Source organism: Pleurodeles waltl, chromosome 1_1, assembly GCF_031143425.1.
Source record: "Pleurodeles waltl isolate 20211129_DDA chromosome 1_1, aPleWal1.hap1.20221129, whole genome shotgun sequence".
NCBI classification, from domain to species: domain Eukaryota; kingdom Metazoa; phylum Chordata; class Amphibia; order Caudata; family Salamandridae; genus Pleurodeles; species Pleurodeles waltl.
In genome coordinates, this window is record NC_090436.1 from 435770970 (window position 1) to 435790554 (window position 19585).

The 19585-nt window shown below is 42.8% G+C and overlaps 1 protein-coding gene across 1 annotated transcript in view; it reads left to right on the forward strand.

The window, feature by feature from the left end:
- The window catches only part of LOC138284946 (baculoviral IAP repeat-containing protein 1-like), a 579119-nt gene that overhangs the window by 158730 nt on the left and 400804 nt on the right, over positions 1-19585 (forward strand). The window contains exon 6 of the mRNA XM_069224297.1: positions 12518-12637. Within this exon, the coding sequence (XP_069080398.1) occupies positions 12518-12637 (120 nt within the window). The remainder of the gene's footprint in view (positions 1-12517; positions 12638-19585) is intronic.

A 19585-nucleotide genomic window follows, 5' to 3' on the forward strand; every position in this document is an offset into this window, starting at 1 on the left:
TAATCATAAAGTTGATGGGGGCAGAAGTGTTAGGTGGCATTTCACAGCTTAGACAGGGCAGCTTGGTTGGAGAAGGACAATGCAGGTTAAGAGTGGGGAGACATGGAGCCAAGGGGGTAGATGTGCCTATCTTTCCTGTTTACATAGAAAAGAGGAAGGGCAACCCAGTAATCCCTTGCGAGTTGGGGTATGAACTATGAAAAAGGTTTAAAGGTCAACAAGGAAATCATTTATCTATAGTGGTTTTACCTTGAATGATCTGCCCACGTAGTGACAGAAGAAACGAAATTAAAACAAAACATTTAATGATAAAAAATAAAGGAGTTCATCCCAATGTACAGTGCGTACCAAGCTTTAGATCAGAAACAAATCCTTGTAGTCATTGTGTACAATTCAAGGTACAAATCATATAATTCCATACAAATATTAAACTTGTAAATCAAGTCAAAACATCTCACAAAGAAGTAAGACCAAAGATTAATGTTTGAAAAGTCCATTCTGGGGTATTATTCATTGCGACCATTTCTTACAGAAAAAAGGTGGTCTGTGTTGTCTGTAGATAAAAGAAAGAGCAAAATCGGGGCATACAGCTGTGTCGACACTGACAGGAATCTTATTATTCAGATGAAAATTAATTATGAAAAACCACAATGCAAACTTGAAGAAGCAAATCCTGAAGGAAGCTGCAATACAAATTGAGCAGAAAGTCAGCAAGTATAAATCAAATTGGAAATTAATTTAAGAAGCCTTTTAAGCAGTACAACTCACCTCCAATGAATAAATCAGAGTGTTTGCCCACTTGTATAAACGCTAACAACTACGCATAAAAGATTGCCCCATATTTATACCCTTACCCAGCATGGCCAAACCTCCTAAAGAAGCTGACCATATTCCGGGCTAAAAGTTGCTCAAATATTATGCAGCTATATGCAGTAGAATATTTAAAATGATTGACTGGTTCGTAAAGAAATTTCAGTAAACACAAAAATATAGTGGTACCTTCTGAAAACAGGGATAGTAACTATGGCAGCCCTATTAAGTATGAATCATACGTTACACACTGCTAAATGTATGAGGTTAGGTGTAAGATGTATCACGGAACTGGCTGTATTCTCGGATATATCTTATTGGTAACTCGGGTGAAAACGGATCAATAAGGCACACTAGAAACTGAATAAGGGGTAAAAGGCTGCTTTAATAGAACAGGTCTGGTAACTATAAATACACCTTGGCATAAAGCCTAAAAAAACTAATTCATAACAAATCCACCTAAACCCACCCTCTACTAAAAATCCATGGTCCTTTCCCATATCTCCTTGCCCCAAAACCAGTACCCCTGTGCCCTAGTGTCCCCTTCATGTTGTTCCCTTTGCCCCTCCATCCCTCCATCCCTTTGGACCTTCTCAATATCCTTGCCCTCCCATCATGGTGTTTCCATACTCCCTCCCAACCACTGAAATGTCTCTCATCTCTGCCAACCAGGGAAACCTGAATGTGTTTTCCTGCCCCAACAAATATTACAACTCAACTTCAACAAACCCACAAATTCTCACCTAACAGTTCAGCAATTCTGATCCTCAACTCTAAAATGTATAACTCATTCCCCAAAAAGGAAAGATGCACTCCGTACTGCCGGTATAAGGATGCATTGTTATGCACAATTTCTGAATGCTGCAATACTGAGATTCTCGCTGTCTACAGAACCCCTTCATTTCCCTATTTACCTTTTTTCTTTGTTTCACGATTCCATCAAAACTCCTGGCACCCCTCCTAAATTTCCTTGGCATCAATTAAGTCCATAAAACATGAATGCCAGACCAACTAGAAATCAACCTAATCAGATCCAACTTCATGGCTTTGATAAGACCTGTCCCTGACAAATCCACCAAATCATTCTCGCCTAAGTGCAAAACTCACAAATCAGGACAAAACCCACTTGCTCATCTTGCAGAAAGAATAGCCAAAAGCTCTCCCCACCTCATACCACTTTTTCCCAACCAAAAAAACTTTCACCTGTGAACCGTTGAAACCCAACTGTCTCCCAAAAGGTCTCAACTCTGTTTGTTTAGCAGCCCAATGAATGAATGAATAAATGACCGATGATCCACAACGAGGCACATTCTGCTTGCGGACCAACCACACAACCTTAAAAGAAAAACAAAATTACCCCAAGGAAATAAGAATCAGAGAAAACAAATGATCATACATCATTAGGCCCAAACCTAATATATCTCCTGAAACACTGGGACTTCCATCGCCCCACATCCATTATACATTGATCACTCTTACCGTCCCTTCTGACACCAGTGGCTGCTCCAATATGAAAAGAATGCGTACCATAAACATTCTGTGATAAACCCAACTTACCAAGAGCAGTTCTCAGTACTGCCAGCAGCTGTGACAAATTTAGAAAAGACCCATCCTCGTGCTGAAATATATATTCACTTTCAGTAGGTAGGAATTATGATGAAAACACCAACCAACAATGCATTGGACAAACTGGCATAACTGAAGGTTTAAAAAATACTTCTCTACCTTTATAAATTCTATCCGTTTTAGATGAAAGTAAACATAACCTCATTCCCCCTTTAACCAAACGTACCTGAGACCGATGTAACCCACTAAAACCCCTGGTGCCTAGTAACTCTGAAACTCGAAACGCCCCATGATAAAGCCATGACATACATAAAGATAATAAAGCTATTTCCCATTCTGAAAAACAAACTTGATTCAGCACCCCCAAAATGTCTGCTAGCAGAGCCCTAGACATAGGGCATCTACGATCCCAATGCACCCCCCTCCCTTTCCCAACCTGCCACCAGCCTCCTACAAATTTCCCCTTCCATAGGATCATAACCCCAAAAATACTTACCAAAAAATGACACACCTGATAACTTACCCAAGATAGTTACTGCTGTGAGACCCTTTTTAATTTGAGCCATTATAAAACAAATGGCATCCTCCCTTCAATACCAAAAGATGTGGGGACCCTTCGCCCTATTCGCTGCCCCAAAATCAATAAACTCAGCCTAAGCCTTATCATAAGACCTCAATGTAGAGGGAGCAATAGATTGACTGATCAACTGTAATAATCTCACATCCCTAGACCCCAAAGCTCCGCTGGCACTGGCATCTTCATGAAATCCGCTCCCGGCGCTAGTCTGAGGAATCTCTGCCATTGCGAACGAGATAGCGCATCAGCATTGTCATTGTTTACCCCAGGAACGTAACAACCCTTAAACTGAATATTAAATTTCAAGCAATAAGGCAAGAATATCTGCTACAACTTCAAAGCTTTCTCATCCCGCGCTTTTTGAGAATTAACCAAATTCACCCCAGTCTGATTATCAACATTGAAAACTACTCTCCGATTCATCAAAAATTTCCTCCACAAAACCAAAGCCACAACTAACAGAAAGAATCCCCAAAAGGCAATGCTATGGCGCACAGCCCTCCAAGCATCGTGCCACGGTTCAGCCACCCAATGCCCATCCCAAAAAACTCCAAAACCGTGTGCAGCAGCAGCATCTGAAAAAATCTGCACCTGCCAAAACAATTCATCATCAACAATTTGCTCACACCATTGGAACCCTTCAGGAAACAAATCCACATCCTCAAATCTGCCTAAGCCGAACTCTGTGGTGTGGTAAATTTGCACCCTTGACTGCTAAACCCAAACTTCTGCAAAAAGCTATCCCAACTCTTACCACCCGGCAAGCAAAATTCAAATGACCTAATAAAGCCTGCACCTGACACAGCTTCAACTTATCCTTAGAAATTGCCTCTTCCAATAAAGCAATCCATTTTTGTACCTTCTCCACCGGCAAACGAACGTCCAACTTTTGCGAATCCAGTTCAATGCCAAGAAATGTAATAATAGTGGCAGGACCTTCAGTCTTATCCTGAGCCAATGGCACACTAATCAAATTTATGCAATCCTGAAAATCTACCAAACCTGTGTTGCATAAATTCGAATCTGCATCACCTACCAGGAAGAAATCATAACAATAATGAGTAATGTTTCTGAAACCAGTCTTCTGTTGAAAAAAACCATTGTAAAAAACAACTAAAAGTTTTGAATGAAGAACAAGACACTGAACAACCCATTGGCAACATTCTATCCACAAAAATCTTATTATCAAATTGCATCCCTAACAATGAAAAATCCTCTGGGTGAACTGGCAACAAACGAAACACAGACTGAATGTCTAACTTTGCCATCAAAGCATTTCTCCAGCACCTTCTGACTAATCTAATCGCCTCATCCACTGATGAGTAATGAACAATAGAATCCTCCAGTGAATTAAAATCATTGACAGACTTATCCATTGGCCATAGTAGATGATGAATCAAATGAAACTCGCTGTGCTGTTTATTCTCAAGCACGCCCAAAGGCGAAATTGTTAAATTAGAAAAAGGCCAGACATCAAAAGGACCCACTATTTTCCCAGCCTTCAATTCATTCAGTAATTTCCCCCTGACAACTTCGGTTTCTCGAATGCAGACTTTAGATTTCTCACCCATCTACGTACTCGTGGTCCTTGATAACATAACCTGAAACCTTCTAAAAAAACCCAGTATAACAACTTCGCCTCCTCAATCTTGGGATAAAACTTCAGCCAGTAGAACAAAATCTCCAACTTAATAGGAGTAGGGGCCTTTTCCCACCACCTGCTGAAATTGACCCCTACCCCTGCCTCCTCCCCTACCACCATTTGCCTGCCAGCCCCACTGCATGCCTCCAAAGCACTGAACCAAAAGGTGTTTTTTCCCACAATTGGAGCAATCATGCCTAAATTTACACTGCAGCCTTTTGCACGAACCTCTGTTGAATGACCAACAAGATCCGTTCTGAGGGAATTGATCTCTAACTGCGATACCCACCCCTCCTGGGAGGGACGTCTTTGAAAGGGCTTGTAAGGGACAGGGAGCCCACTCTCCATGTGTAGAGCCAGAGCCGTTTTGGAAGTACGCAACCATTGCATGCAAAGCTCATCCTCAATATCACCCCACTCTTTTACCAGAAATAATGCCATCCGTGCTCTAAATTCCTCATCGTATCTAAACCACCCAAACCACCATAATCCATTTGAGCACGCCGCACAACAGCCATGTATTTAAAAAGAGAAACACATCGCTCCTGATGCTTCTCGCAGTAAACACTAGTGAAAATTAAGAATGTAGATGCCCAATTCTCAATTGTGGTGGGAATTCTTGGCCTCCTTGATAGCTCCCATTCCTCCTCTGTAGACCCTTCTTTTGCTTGAACCTCTCTATGTAATAGCTTAAAAACTTTGACAAACTCACCTGTACATATCGTCTCCTTCATAAACTGGGTGAGATGCGCCCCCAAAGGCATCAACGCCCCCATGTACGGTAACTTCTTATTCTTCACGCTTCCCCCATCTGCCACACCTTTCCTTGCTCCACTGAAGAAGATTCCACTCCAATAACCACCTCTTTGCCATCCACGCTCACATCTGCAGTGACAATGTCAATGTTGTTGCCCTGAGACCTTGCTCCATTACCATCGCCCTTTTCCCCAAAATTACCCACACCTTTTGATGTTACTGCAATTGGACTGTTCCTCACAGCTACTGATGCCAATCGAATCCCCTTTGTAGTATCACTACCCAACCTAGTTAAAGAAATCTCTTTGTTCTCACCTTTCTTGAAAGATCCAAATGCAGAAACCTGCCTATTCTTTTCACACATCCGATCGCGCTGGACGGTCTGGGATGACAAACCGTGTAAGACACCAATGCTCCTGTCCTTGTTATAATTTATACCCTTCAACTGTTGTGCCCCCCACATCTAACACACCTTCCTCACCACAAATTTCTCCTTCCTCTATCTCCTCATCATCATCATAATCTAGAGTTTCGTTAGGTATAGCAAATTGAACATCCCTTAAATCAGCGCTCCGGCTGGTTGACGGCATCTCCATGTCACGCGTGTGTCCCGAATCTGCGGATTCAACATGCCACTCCCTCGAAGTTAGCTTTCCCACTGTGGGTACAACCCTCTCTTCTGACCGATGTCCTGAAGGTGCCCGAACCCTCACCGGTGCTACCAAAGTTGCTCGCCTCTTCCTTGCTGCAATCTGACCGGCCATGTCCCCAGAGCCATGAAGACCTGAGGCGTTGTCACACCCCTTTCCAAATACATCAGCCGCCATGTACTGTGTCTCAAAAAGCCAACCTTTCCCATGCAAACTGCCCTACTCAACCCGCACTTTCCGAACATCAGAAACATTTTCTTCACCTCCTACTAACTGATTACTCCCAGACTCAGGCCTCAATGCCAAATCCATAGGTACCATCCCACTCTCCCTAACATGCCATCTTTGCACTTTATTTATAACAGGGCTACCAACCTATGCAGTAATTGTGGCTCCTCGTGTGTACAGCCCTAACAAAATGCTGCTCCTACCCCAAAACTGCAACATCGGCGTGAACATCCTCATTAATCAATTCAGTATCCATCTCTGAGTCTGATATTACATGCAACTCATTTAATTTCATGTGGGCGGCCATCTTTGCTGCTGCGCGCCAGTGCCTTTCCTCTACTGGGTCAGGCAGGCCTTGCACCTGACCTGACTCGAGACCAAAGCCTTCGTCGATTTCAATGCCTAATTCATACTGCACATGTGCCTCCACAAAGTGAGCCCCCAAGTATCTCACTCTGCGCAACGCAGTCCTCCCATGAGGGCCTCTCCCTCTACCTCCCATACACTGCCTCTCTGACATCCCTGAATGGTGTTCTAATAAACGCCTACCTCGCGGACCGGACTCCACAACAAACACCTTTTGAACATTATGCCCCTCACCGTGAGCGCCCAGATTATCAGCTGAGCCACGTGCCCGCCGCCCTGTGATACTTTTTTACATATTTTTTTACTGCCATGAACAGGTGGAGCGCATGCCATAACTACCGCCACCACACCCTCAGCAGAGGCTCTTCTAGGCCTTTTAAGACCAACCCAAGCTTGTTTCAGAACCCCTGCCTGCAACAAATCATCCCTACCCTCCTCCATTAATACTTTTAAAGCTTCCACAACCTCATTGCTATGAGCCATTATCAACTGAAAAGTAACTTAACTGAAACTTTCCAGCGAAACCGAAACTCGCAAATGAAACCGAAAATCCTAAAAAGGCCTACCTACAGCTGAAAAACGGCCACGCCCTGACTCTTGAGGTGTGACACGGGCAAAAGAGGCCACCCCAAACCCCGCCCTAATTATATATAACCCGAAACAAGTCCCACCTCAAAACCACCTACACCAATTCTAAACTCCTGCGTGGAGGATTGCACCATCTGCACCCGATAAGCCCGGAGGGGGGGGGAGACCGGGTAAGCCCTCGCTCCACCCAACCCCCCATTGGGCTGTAAATTTGTAAAACTGCTATGGAATCAATTCCTTTGATTAATCACCCGGTCTGTACGAGATTATATCAGTCACTCTATAGCCTGAATGCTAGCATGAGTTCCGCTCTAATGCATAGCTGCCAAGGTTTCAGATTGCAATATGTGACATTTTCATAATTTCAGTGTAATTATGAGTGAGATTTCAACGATTATGAGTGAGACTTTCTTGCAAGCAAAATCAAGCGATGAAGACGAGGGAACCATATAAATATTGTACTATGTTGAGAATCCTAAACCTCCCGTTGTATACTAGCGCCACCTTGTGGCCTGTGATAAACACTACTCAGAGCTTACCTAGCAAAGTGAGAAACTGGAACAAGATTTTACCGCACTAAGGGCCAGATGTAGAAAGACTTTTGCACGTCGCAAACTGCGAAAAACGCAGTTTGTGACGTGCAAAAGGCCTAACGCGATGCACAACCTCAAATTGCGAGTCGGTACTGACTCAAAATTTGAGGCTGCGACTCGCAAATAGGAAGGGGTGTTCCCTTCCTATTTGCGACCGCATCGCCATGCTGAGTTGCTTTGTGACCGCGAATGTGGTCGCAAACCAACTCGCAGTTACCACCCACTTGAAGTGGGTGGTAACTCATTCGCAAAAGGGAAGGGGTCCCCATGGGACCCCTTCCCCTTTGTGAATGACGATAAAAAAAAAAATCAGAGCAGGCAGTGGTCCTATGGACCACTACCTACCCTGAAAAAACCGAAACCAAATGGTTTCGGAAGTTTTTTTTTTTGCAACTCGTTTTTCTTTAAGGAAAACAGGCTGCAAAAAGAAAAAAAACTGCTTTATTAAAAAAGCAGTCACAGACATGGAGGTCTGCTGTCTCCAGCAAGCCACCATCCCTGTGAGTGCATGGACTCGCTATGGGGTCGCAAAATGCGACCCACCTCATTAATATTCATGAGGTGGGTCTTTGCGACCCCATAGCGATTCGCAGGAGGTGTCTGAGACACCTTTCTGCATGCACTTTTGCGAGTTGCAATTTGCGAGTCGGTATGACTCGCAAATTGCAAGTCGTAAATTTGTACTTACCTACATCTTGCCCTTAGGGACTTGCCTGACAATCTCAGACATTGTGGTAATGTGGGAAAATGACCGAAAATGAGTTACCATAACGCGAGATGCATGACATTTGGAAAGGCTGCCATCATAAAAAAATTAAGGAGAGAAAATGAAAAATAGAAACTCACTAGTGATTCTAATTGTATTACACCCGGTCAATCATGATCATAATTTATAGAAGTCAACATTACAATGTGCAAATTAGAACGTAAACGAAAATCACTCGGGACAAATATTATTGCACACACATTAAGGAGCCATGTTGGAAACAGTACGGAGGAATAAGGCCACACCAAGACATGTCCAGATATTCGTGACATCTCAATCAAGACATTATTTTCTAGCTATCATCACAAATTTGAAACACAGTGGCCGTAGTCAGCAAAATTAATTATTTCCAGACTGCTAGGGGAACCATACAGTACTGCTAGACAGTCTATTTGTCTGGAATCAACCATGCTTGACCAACTGTTACATCCCATACTTATGGAAATTCATTTGAACACAGTAAACTATAAAAGTGCCACTTCAGCTACCTCAGAAGTCCTCATAACAACCGTGACTCCCTATGTTTGTCTAATTTGACGTTTCAGAACCCCTTGACAAAATCTTTGGGGCATGGCTTCTGGAATATTCACATTAAAAACACATTAAAAAACTTCTTTTTAATCCCATACAGTATCAAAATTGGTTGTGGACAAGGAATCCTTATGCCAGTTAAATCAACAGAAAACACTGAAATCACCATAAGTTACATAAATGTTTTATCCTGTGATATGGCACTAACAAAAGGGTGGGGGGTTATAATATGTAACTCTAGCCTTTCAAGACGCTTTCAAAGAGCTGCCAACGTGGACCATTCCACGGCAATGTTCAAACCATGCTTCTTAACACAATCAACTTTCCACATCCACTTGTTTTCATGCATTGTTAATAGGTTGTTAGTGTTGTTGGTTCTAACATTAGGATTGATCACTTCAGTCACCCACCAGACCATGTCTTTGGCTTTTTTTTTTTTAATTTTGTTTATCATTTTCAGTCATAACATAGAACAAACACAGTGCAGTGCAGTACAATCCGCTAGAACAACATCACATGTGATCAACAGACCATCATTGCAAGACATATACAATGGTAGTGATAACTATAAGCCTTGTTTGGGCAGTGGGCCATACAATGCCCAAAAGAAACAACACGTAGATAATAACATGGATAAAGTGGGTATCAGCATGAGCTTGCACCAGTTGAAGTTTGCGAGGCTAGCGAGGAAGCAGCAATTGTATTTAAATAATCCCTCAGTGGTTGCCAGATATCTCTAGGCATACACGAAACTGGCTGGAGCGAGGCGTACAGCTCACTATTGGTGTCACAGTATGTGAGACCGGCCAACCATGAGGCAGCGGTAGGCGCAATCTTAGATCCCCAGCGGAGCACTATCTCCCACCTTGCCAACAGGAGCGATATCGCTGTGAGGCGCCTAATGGACTTTGGCAATTCACCAGTATATCCGACGAGCGCTGTAAGTGGATCAGGAATGAGAGACCACCCCACAATGACTGATAATCAATCCAGCGCCTCGCACCAAAAGTGACTAATACTGGGACAGGTCCATGACGTGTAAGAAATCTGCAGTCGGTGCTCGGCTCTTGGGGCCTTTGGCTGTATTTTTTAATTTAACAAAATGTTCTACTAGCGGGGCATGTTTGGTTCTGCACCTAATTTACAACTGACGTTGTACAATTATTTTTTGTGTTGGTTGTGTTGTTTCCTCAAAATAGGGTAACCCACATGGGCACTGACTTCAATAAATGACATTGGTGGTGGTGCAATTTGAGAAGGTCTTAGAAGTGAAATTAAGTCCATTCAGAGTAAATGTTTTTACAACTTCACGGTGTCACATGCCATACAGTTCCAACACCGAAAAAATGACCAACAATCGGGGGGAGATTCAAACAGTGTTGTATAGTGCATTTTGTAGGTTCAATGTTTGCCATTACTAATCTGTCCTTTATATCGGTACTTCTTTTGAATGCAAACATTGCAGTGGCATAACGAAACCTGAGTGGCCCCCCTGCAAAGTATATAGAGGGGGCCCCCTCCCCCCTGGGCTACTACCTACGAGTTTTGCTGAGGGGTGCCCTTGGGTTCAAGGGCCCCCAACACGACGGGGGCTGTGGGGCTTTTTGTTACGCCACTGAAACACTGGTTTGTCACGTAAAATGAGATCATCATTAAGTAAATTCCATGTGTTTGTGTATGATTTTTTTTTACCTTGTTGGACGAGGTACCAAAGGTAGACACACAGACTAGTCTAGAAAATGTAGGTCTTGTTTTCATAGTGCGTCTCTGTTATTGTACAGGCACGTTTTAATGATCTTCTCAATAGTCCATTATACCAGAAGAGCAGATTACTTTTATGAAGCTAAGAAGGTTTCTGAAAAATTGAAAGCTAGAGGTTTGGGTCACGGGCTTCAGGGCCTTCTTGACGGTCAAATCAGAGATCAGAAGATAAATGTAGAAAGCTTTTGTATTGGGGAACTTGGCCTTATGCCTAGTGTGCCTTACTAATGCGGTAGGTCCTATGAGTTGGATGGTGTGTGACATTAGCTCTTGCTGCTGCACAGTTTCTTTGATGTTAGGCGTGATCTGAAGCCATGGCCGCATTGCAGTCAAAAGGAAGGCCAAGCCGCATAGAGAACCACACCTTTTGTGTGAACCAATCCTGACTCATCTCACAACTGCCACTTTGGTTAATAGAAAAGCATTATTGTGGTAGGTCTGGTGGCTCAGTGGACATATACATCCACTTCAGGAATCTTCTTTTGACCTCATGGTCACAGGTTCAGTGCATGGCAGATCGAATCAGTCTTTAATCATTCCCAGGTTGATAAAATGAGTAGCCATTCAGTTGGGTAACAATAAGCATATGTTATTCAGCACAAAGAACAGTTACATTTGGAAGGAAATTATCCTCCATAGTTCTTTGAGAACAGCGTGTCAAGGCACTATTTCAATAGTGCATTTTGTTACACGTATTGAGAGGTAAAAGAAAAAACATGGACACACAGAAATATAAAATGAAGTCAGCTCTAGGGCTTGGCCATTCCCAAAAAGTATAGTTCTATAGAGTTCAGTGAAATAGCTTTAAGTTCAATATGTTCATGATGTTAAGCACACATTAGCTATTAATCAAAAATATCTCCAACACCTAGTTGGCACCTACTTCAGGTTTCAGCTAGTGCTAGTTCTTGACAGTCTTTAAACCTGACATTTTTCCAGGTGATACACCATGTGTCATATCCCTGGATCCCACAGAACACAATCTGTAACCCCAAGAGGGTCCTCAGTGTTTTATTGTTCCCAGCAGCAATTCACTGAAAAAAACCTCTGAAAAAAACAAAAGCCATCATTCGACTGTCGCCCATTTAATGCTGCCATTACCTCGATCCCAGCAACCATTCAGCTTTCACCAGCTCTTTTGCTGCTAGTATCTTATAAATATAGGGCATGTTCCCACAGAGGGCTGCTTTTTCTTTGCTTCTGTCAGTGCTTAATTTTTGGCAGTGGTTGAAGGTGAAGGTTCAGGGATGGGGGCTTTTTTCCATCACCAGACTTTGACTTAGAGGAAAAGAGAGAAAGGGAGCAGATGGGGAAGGAAGGAGGAAGATGAAGATGGGAAACCGTGACAAAGAATGAGCTAAAGAGACAGGAAGTGTATGGTGGTGGAAGAAAAGTATGAGGTGCAATCAACAGTGGGTAACCATGGCATTTAGCAGCACCCTAACAGACTCCTATGGAAAACTGTGAACACTTGTATTTCTTTCTATACAAATTAAGCACTGGCACCTACGCGGATCGAACATAACTGAGGTTTCAGATGGTATGAAGTGGATCTTCATGGGTCCCCATAAAGTCACTCCCCTTCCACGTGTTTTGAAAAGATGGCACTTGAAGAAGTGTATTAGTATAGCAGCCTTTAACATTCATATTTACATAGATTATTCGCTGTTTTTGTATGTACAGAGTGCTCAATTCCTAACATTTTTGAGGATCAAGCTGTTCGACTGGATTCTTTCAAAACTTGGAAACAGGAAGGTGAAGTTAATGCAGATACCTATGCATATTTGGGGTACTACTATACAGGTAAGTGTTTTTTAAAGGTGAAAGATATAACCTCTAAATCGGAGTTGCGTTATTTTCCACTCCCAAATGCGAAAATTCCACGTTTGTTTGTGCGTGCTACTGTATGATTCTACCTCCAGATGTAGATAAACACCCATAAATTCATAGGTTTCTGTATTTACTTAATTCTTGCAAGTAGATTCCTATCCTCGAAATGCATGCAAATTTATTGACAAAACAAAAGTAGGTGCGTTATCATGGTAGAAATGGAAGGAAACACGCATTGTGCCATGAGGGTAAGTGTGGTTTTGTCAAAAACGGTCACATGCACATTAATGCCCTCTGCAGGTGTACATTTTATGACTTGGAGTAATCTAGGGAATCTATGACTTTTAGATATTTCTGTTCTGTAACATCTCCTGGGATCTTACGGAGAATAAAAAAAAGCTGCCGTAAATGTTGGGAGGAAATTTCCCTAGCTTTGTCCTGAGTATGCGTACCTGCCAGACGTGATGCCACGTTTTTTTTTTTGATTAAACACCATGCACCATTTGACTATACGAACTATGCGCACATCAGTTGCCATGAAGAAAGAAAATTAGTATTTTATGTGTTTCTACAATTTTAGGGCCTCATAGCATGCCCACTGGAATTATGCACCAATGAAGAGCCAGATTATGCAGTTGATTTGACTAAATTGTGCCAAGGAAAGGCAAATTATGCTGAATAATGTGGAACGTTCAGTGACAGTATTATTTTGCTATTTTGTCATTTACACAGAATAAGTATGTCTAAGCAAAAGATTATTCTCGTTGCTACTAGCGTAACACTAGAATCAGCAAAGGAAAGGTGAACAGTTTAGCTTTGAAAAGTATGTGCAACCATGCAGCATTACATGGGATACTTTTTGTTTAGTAACGTTTGATCTGCTTGAGGCAGAAACACTGTTTTGTTGAAATCTGCATATTATACAACAAATGGTGGCTTATGTGGCTAATACTGATAATTAGGTGGAAAGCCCTGCAGTCGCAGAAACTCATAAATGTGGTGGTCTTGCCTATAAGAACCACTCAAATCAATGTCATTTGCATGCACACTGACATTCAGGTTAAAACGTGGGAACACAGACAAAGGATAACTTAATTCTTTAGACAGTAGATTAAGATATTGATTTGTTGCTAATCAAATGTTAGATGGTCCATACTTTTAAAAAATGCTTTGTGTGTGTTTCATGTAGTGCCATCAGGGGGGAGGCAGAGGTTTTTTGCCCCAGGCCCTTGCTTTGTCGGGCTTTGCATGCCATTACAAAATGTGTTAATATCAGGGTTGTAGTGTGGTCAGTGAAATTCTGGGGGTGTGAATCTCAAATTTCCAACTTGTAAAAGCAGTGGACTGCAGGATGGAGGTGTTAGATGACCAAGTTTCGGGATGGACTGTTTCCAAGAGGAAAAGGATATTACTGATTTGCATGAGGTGGGCCTTTGTCTAGAGTGGTACAGTGGGTTAAAGAAGATGGGTTTGATGACTACCCTGAGCAATTATCACTGGTTAGACTGTTTGCAAGCATTCATCACATCACCTTTACGGTGTTTGATTGTCACTAGTATACCTGGATATGTGAGAGTGGCACAGCTTTCCAAGCCTATTGCTTCCAATGTTTGTAGATTCCATAAAGTAGTAAATGTGTACCCTTTCAAGGAGTACTTCTCTGGGTGCATATTTACTACTTTTTTGGTAAATCCGTCAGTTTGTATACTTAGGACCCCGATCCAAAAATTAACAAGTTAAAACCTCTTAGTGAAATGAGAATGGTGAGAAAAACTGACATGGACATTGTAGACCCCACTCTAGCCCCCATACCAAATGAAGAATGCATTTGAAGAGTGTCAGCACTGCTGAAGCCATGCCCCTTCCGTCCCTCCTAGGCTTGGTAGTTCCCCCTGGGAACTCATGACTACAGTCACATACAACACAGCACTCTTGAGTCCCTGTCCTGGGATGACTTATTTTAAATTTTCATATGTGCTACAAGAAGCTGTGATGGTATATATGTGAAATTGGTGCATATGGGCCGGACTCCATGATTCTAGTCCTTGCCTGTTATCAATCATTTTATCAAGTAACTGATGCCCCGATGTACAAAGCCCAAGTCACAAATAGAGGAGGGTGTGCAGACAAATCAATAGGGCAAGCCGAGCCAGAGTTGAGCCATGAGTCTGGCCTGTCTCTAAGAGTCTGTGCACGATCCGAGCCATGAATACATTTGGCATGTATACAGTGCAACAAGCATAATGTAAAAATATGATACAATCTCTTCACAATTCAAAAAAAGGTAACTTCTTGAACATAAGGATGTGTTTCACCTTAGTACATCAGATTATATCACTGCATAGACAGACATTAATTAAAAGTGATAGTTTTTAGAAATATTCATGGCTCACCCCAAAGACAATGACACTAGTGAACTAAGAGGCAAGTCAATAGTCATGTAAACCCAAAATAAGGCCTAGATTTTTAGCATAGATGGAGAACCATTATATTCCATTTAATCAGACATGAGAGGTTCTTGTACAGTGCACATCCTGAACTCAAGTATTTACAAGTGCTCACATGTGCAATAACAAAGAAAAAGGAGGGTCTGTGAGATAAAATATGTGCCTAGGATCATACAGTTTGGACAAGCAGGGAAGACTATATGTCCCCCCCCCCTCTCTCTCTCTCTCTCTTTCCTTTTTACACCAAATGTCACAGTTTTGTCTTTCATTGTTGGCTCACAATGCAAAACAATGAAACAAAGATAGCAGACTCAGGGCCTCCAGATCCAGCTGCCAAGAATGCCCCCCAAATGCCCACCCTCCCCTAGAGAAGTTAGACCACTGAATAATATGCTATTAAAGCAGACCTAACCTGTACTATTACAGTGCGGGTAACATTGCAACTACAGTAGGTGGAGCCAAGTTCCATGTTATTTATCCCCAGCAAATGTTTTGCCCTGATTCCATGTTGGATTTGTAAAGTTGAGAGTAGTCTGCAATTGTTTTGCCTGACACACCATTAACTTTCTGACAAGCCTGGCTCCACATTGCTATAAGATTCAACATTTAAGGAACATATTTTAGGACCATTTGAGGTGTTAAATAAACAATTTTAAATATTGAGAGACAGATGGCAACTGAGTAGAAGGCATAATAGAGTGTGGAACTATCCATTATCTGGTTTTGTACACGTGATTTACATAGTAGGGGCTGTTTAGGGGTTTCCCAGTATGTGAAGTTGTAATATTAAATCAGTTTCCAGATGTACACATATGGATAAAGCACATTTTTTATCTTAATTTAGCATTTCAGAATATATTAATCTACGTTGACATTGCAAAAAACACCCTAGCTTCAGCATTGTATCCTGCTCACCACCTTATGGCTTGATATTAACCAACATAACGATCTTTAATATGCTTCTTGTTTACCACAGCAATGCAGCAGCAGTCCTTGTCAAATAGGTAGGCCACAAATGGTGCTCAGATGTCTCTAAGGCGTGATATTGAGGGATCTGTTTTTTGATAATCTTCCTCAAATTCATGTCACTTTGTGAGGTCAAGCAACCCGTCCTACATACTCAATGTGCTGTTCCCGCCGGAGTGGAGAGCCATACCTTGTTTGACCATCATAAAAGCCAGTGATGCCAATCTCCTAGCACTCTTGGAGGTTTCTTGAGTACCCAAGCTAACTAGCTCAGCAGGGACATTTAAAATGAAGGGATTTGTGTATGTATTAAAACAAGACCCTCTTAATTCGCCTGCAAAGATAATGCAGTGATCCTCAGTATCAGGTTCAGAAATGATTGTGCGTCATCTAGCCCTGATCTTTGTGTCAGGCTTCCCTAGCAGGGTCAATGCAGTATTTAACCCCTTAGCTGCTGGGCCTTTTCCCCCCCAGTGCTGAGCCCTTTTTTGGCTATTTGGGGTAGTTCGCGCTTAGGGCTTCATAACTTTTTGTCCACATAAGCTAACCACGCCAAATTTGCGTCCTTTTTTTCCAACATCCTAGGGATTCTAATGGTACCCAGAGTTTGTGGTTTACCCTGGAGGAGACCAAGAAAATAGCCAAAATACAGTGAAAATTTTGTTTTTTCCAAAAAAATGGGAAAAAAGGGCTGCCGAAGAAGGCTTGTGGTTTTTCCCCTGAAAATGCCATCAACCAAGGGTTTCTGGTGCTGAAATCACTATCTTCCCACCTTTCAGGAACGGGCAGACTTGAATCAGAAAACCGAATTTTTCAACACAAATTTGGCATTTTACTGGGACATACCCCATTTCTACTATATTTGGTGCTTTCAGCCTCCTTCCAGTTAGTGACAGGAATGGGTGTGAAACCAATGCTGGATCCCGGAATGCTAAACATTTCTGAAAACTAGACAAAATTCTGAATTCAGCAAGGGGTCATTTGTGTAGATCCTACAAGGTTTTCCTACAGAAAATAACAGCTGAAATAAAAAAATATTGAAATTGAGCTGAAAACAACAGCCATTTTTCTTTATGTTTTACTCTGTAACTTTTTCCTGCGATGTCAGATTTCTGAAAGCAATATACTGTTTTGTCTGCTGGACTCTTCTGGTTGCGGGGATATAAAGGGCTTGTAGGTTCATCAAGAACCCTAGGTACCCAGAGCCAATAAATAAGCTGCACCCTGCAGTTGGTTTTCATTCTATACTGGGTATACAGCAATTCATTTGCTGAAATATGAAGAGTGAAAAAGAGGTATCAAGAAAACCTTTGCATTTCCAAAATGGGATCAAGATAAGGTTTTGAGGAGCAGTGGTTATTTGCACATCGCTGAATTCCGAGGTGCCCATACTAGCATGTGAATTGCAGGGCATTTCTCAAATAGACGTCTTTTTTACACACTCTCTTATATTTGGAAGGAAAAAATGTAGAGAAAGATAAGGGGCATTAACACTTGTTTTGCTATTCTGTGTTCCCCCAAGTCTCCCGATAAAAATGATACCTCACTTGTGTGGGTAGGCCTAGTGCCCGCGACAGGAAATGCCCCAAAACACAACATGGACACATCCTATTTTTTTTATAGAAAACACAGCTGTTTTTTCCAAAGTGCCTACCTGTAGATTTTGGCCTCTAGCTCAGCCGGCACATAGGGAAACCTACCAAACCTGTGCATTTCTGAAAACTAGAGACCTAGGGGAATCCAAGGAGGGGTGACTTGCGGGGCTCGGACCAGGTTCTGTTACCCAGAATCCTTTGCAAACCTCAAAAAGTGGCTAAAAAAAACAAGTTTTCCTCACATTTCGGTGACAGAAAGTTCTGGAATCTGAGAGGAGCCACAAATTTCCTTCCACCCGGTGTTCCCCCAAGTCTCCCGATAAAAATGATACCTCACTTGTGTGGGTAGGCCTAGCGCCCGCGACAGGAAACGCCCCAAAGCGCAACGTGGACACATCAAAATTTTTGGAAGAAAACAGAGGTGTTTTTTGAGAAGTGCCTACCTGTAGATTTTGGCCTCTAGCTCAGCCGGCACCTAGGGAAACCTACCAAACCTGTGCATTTCTGAAAACTAGAGACCTAGGGCAATCCAAGGAGGGGTGACTCGCGGGGCTCGGACCAGGTTCTGTTACCCAGAATCCTTTGCAAACCTCAAAAAGTGGCTAAAAAAACAAGTTTTCCTCAGATTTCGGTGACAGAAAGTTCTGGAATCTGAGAGGAGCCACAAATTTCCTTCCACCCGGCGTTCCCCCAAGTCTCCCGATAAAAATGATACCTCACTTGTGTGGGTAGGCCTAGCGCCCGCGACAGGAAACGCCCCAAAGCGCAACGTGGACACATCAAAATTTTTGGAAGAAAACAGAGGTGTTTTTTGAGAAGTGCCTACCTGTAGATTTTGGCCTCTAGCTCAGCCGGCACCTAGGGAAACCTACCAAACCTGTGCATTTCTGAAAACTAGAGACCTAGGGCAATCCAAGGAGGGGTGACTCGCGGGGCTCGGACCAGGTTCTGTTACCCAGAATCCTTTGCAAACCTCAAAAAGTGGCTAAAAAAACAAGTTTTCCTCAGATTTCGGTGACAGAAAGTTCTGGAATCTGAGAGGAGCCACAAATTTCCTTCCACCCGGCGTTCCCCCAAGTCTCCTGATAAAAATGATACCTCACTTGTGTGGGTAGGCCTAGCGCCCGCGACAGGAAACGCCCCAAAGCGCAACGTGGACACATCAAAATTTTTGGAAGAAAACAGAGGTGTTTTTTTAGAAGTGCCTACCTGTAGATTTTGCCCTGTAGCTCAGCCGGCACCTAGGGAAACCTACCAAACCTGTGCATTTCTGAAAACTAGAGACCTAGGGCAATCCAAGGAGGGGTGACTCGCGGGGCTCGGACCAGGTTCTGTTACCCAGAATCCTTTGCAAACCTCAAAAAGTGGCTAAAAAAACAAGTTTTCCTCACATTTCGGTGACAGAAAGTTCTGGAATCTGAGAGGAGCCACAAATTTCCTTCCACCCGGCGTTCCCCCAAGTCTCCCGATAAAAATGATACCTCACTTGTGTGGGTAGGCCTAGCGCCCGCGACAGGAAACGCCCCAAAGCGCAACGTGGACACATCAAAATTTTTGGAAGAAAACAGAGGTGTTTTTTGAGAAGTGCCTACCTGTAGATTTTGGCCTGTAGCTCAGCCGGCACCTAGGGAAACCTACCAAACCTGTGCATTTCTGAAAACTAGAGACCTAGGGCAATCCAAGGAGGGGTGACTCGCGGGGCTCGGACCAGGTTCTGTTACCCAGAATCCTTTGCAAACCTCAAAAAGTGGCTAAAAAAACAAGTTTTCCTCAGATTTCGGTGACAGAAAGTTCTGGAATCTGAGAGGAGCCACAAATTTCCTTCCACCCGGCGTTCCCCCAAGTCTCCTGATAAAAATGATACCTCACTTGTGTGGGTAGGCCTAGCGCCCGCGACAGGAAACGCCCCAAAG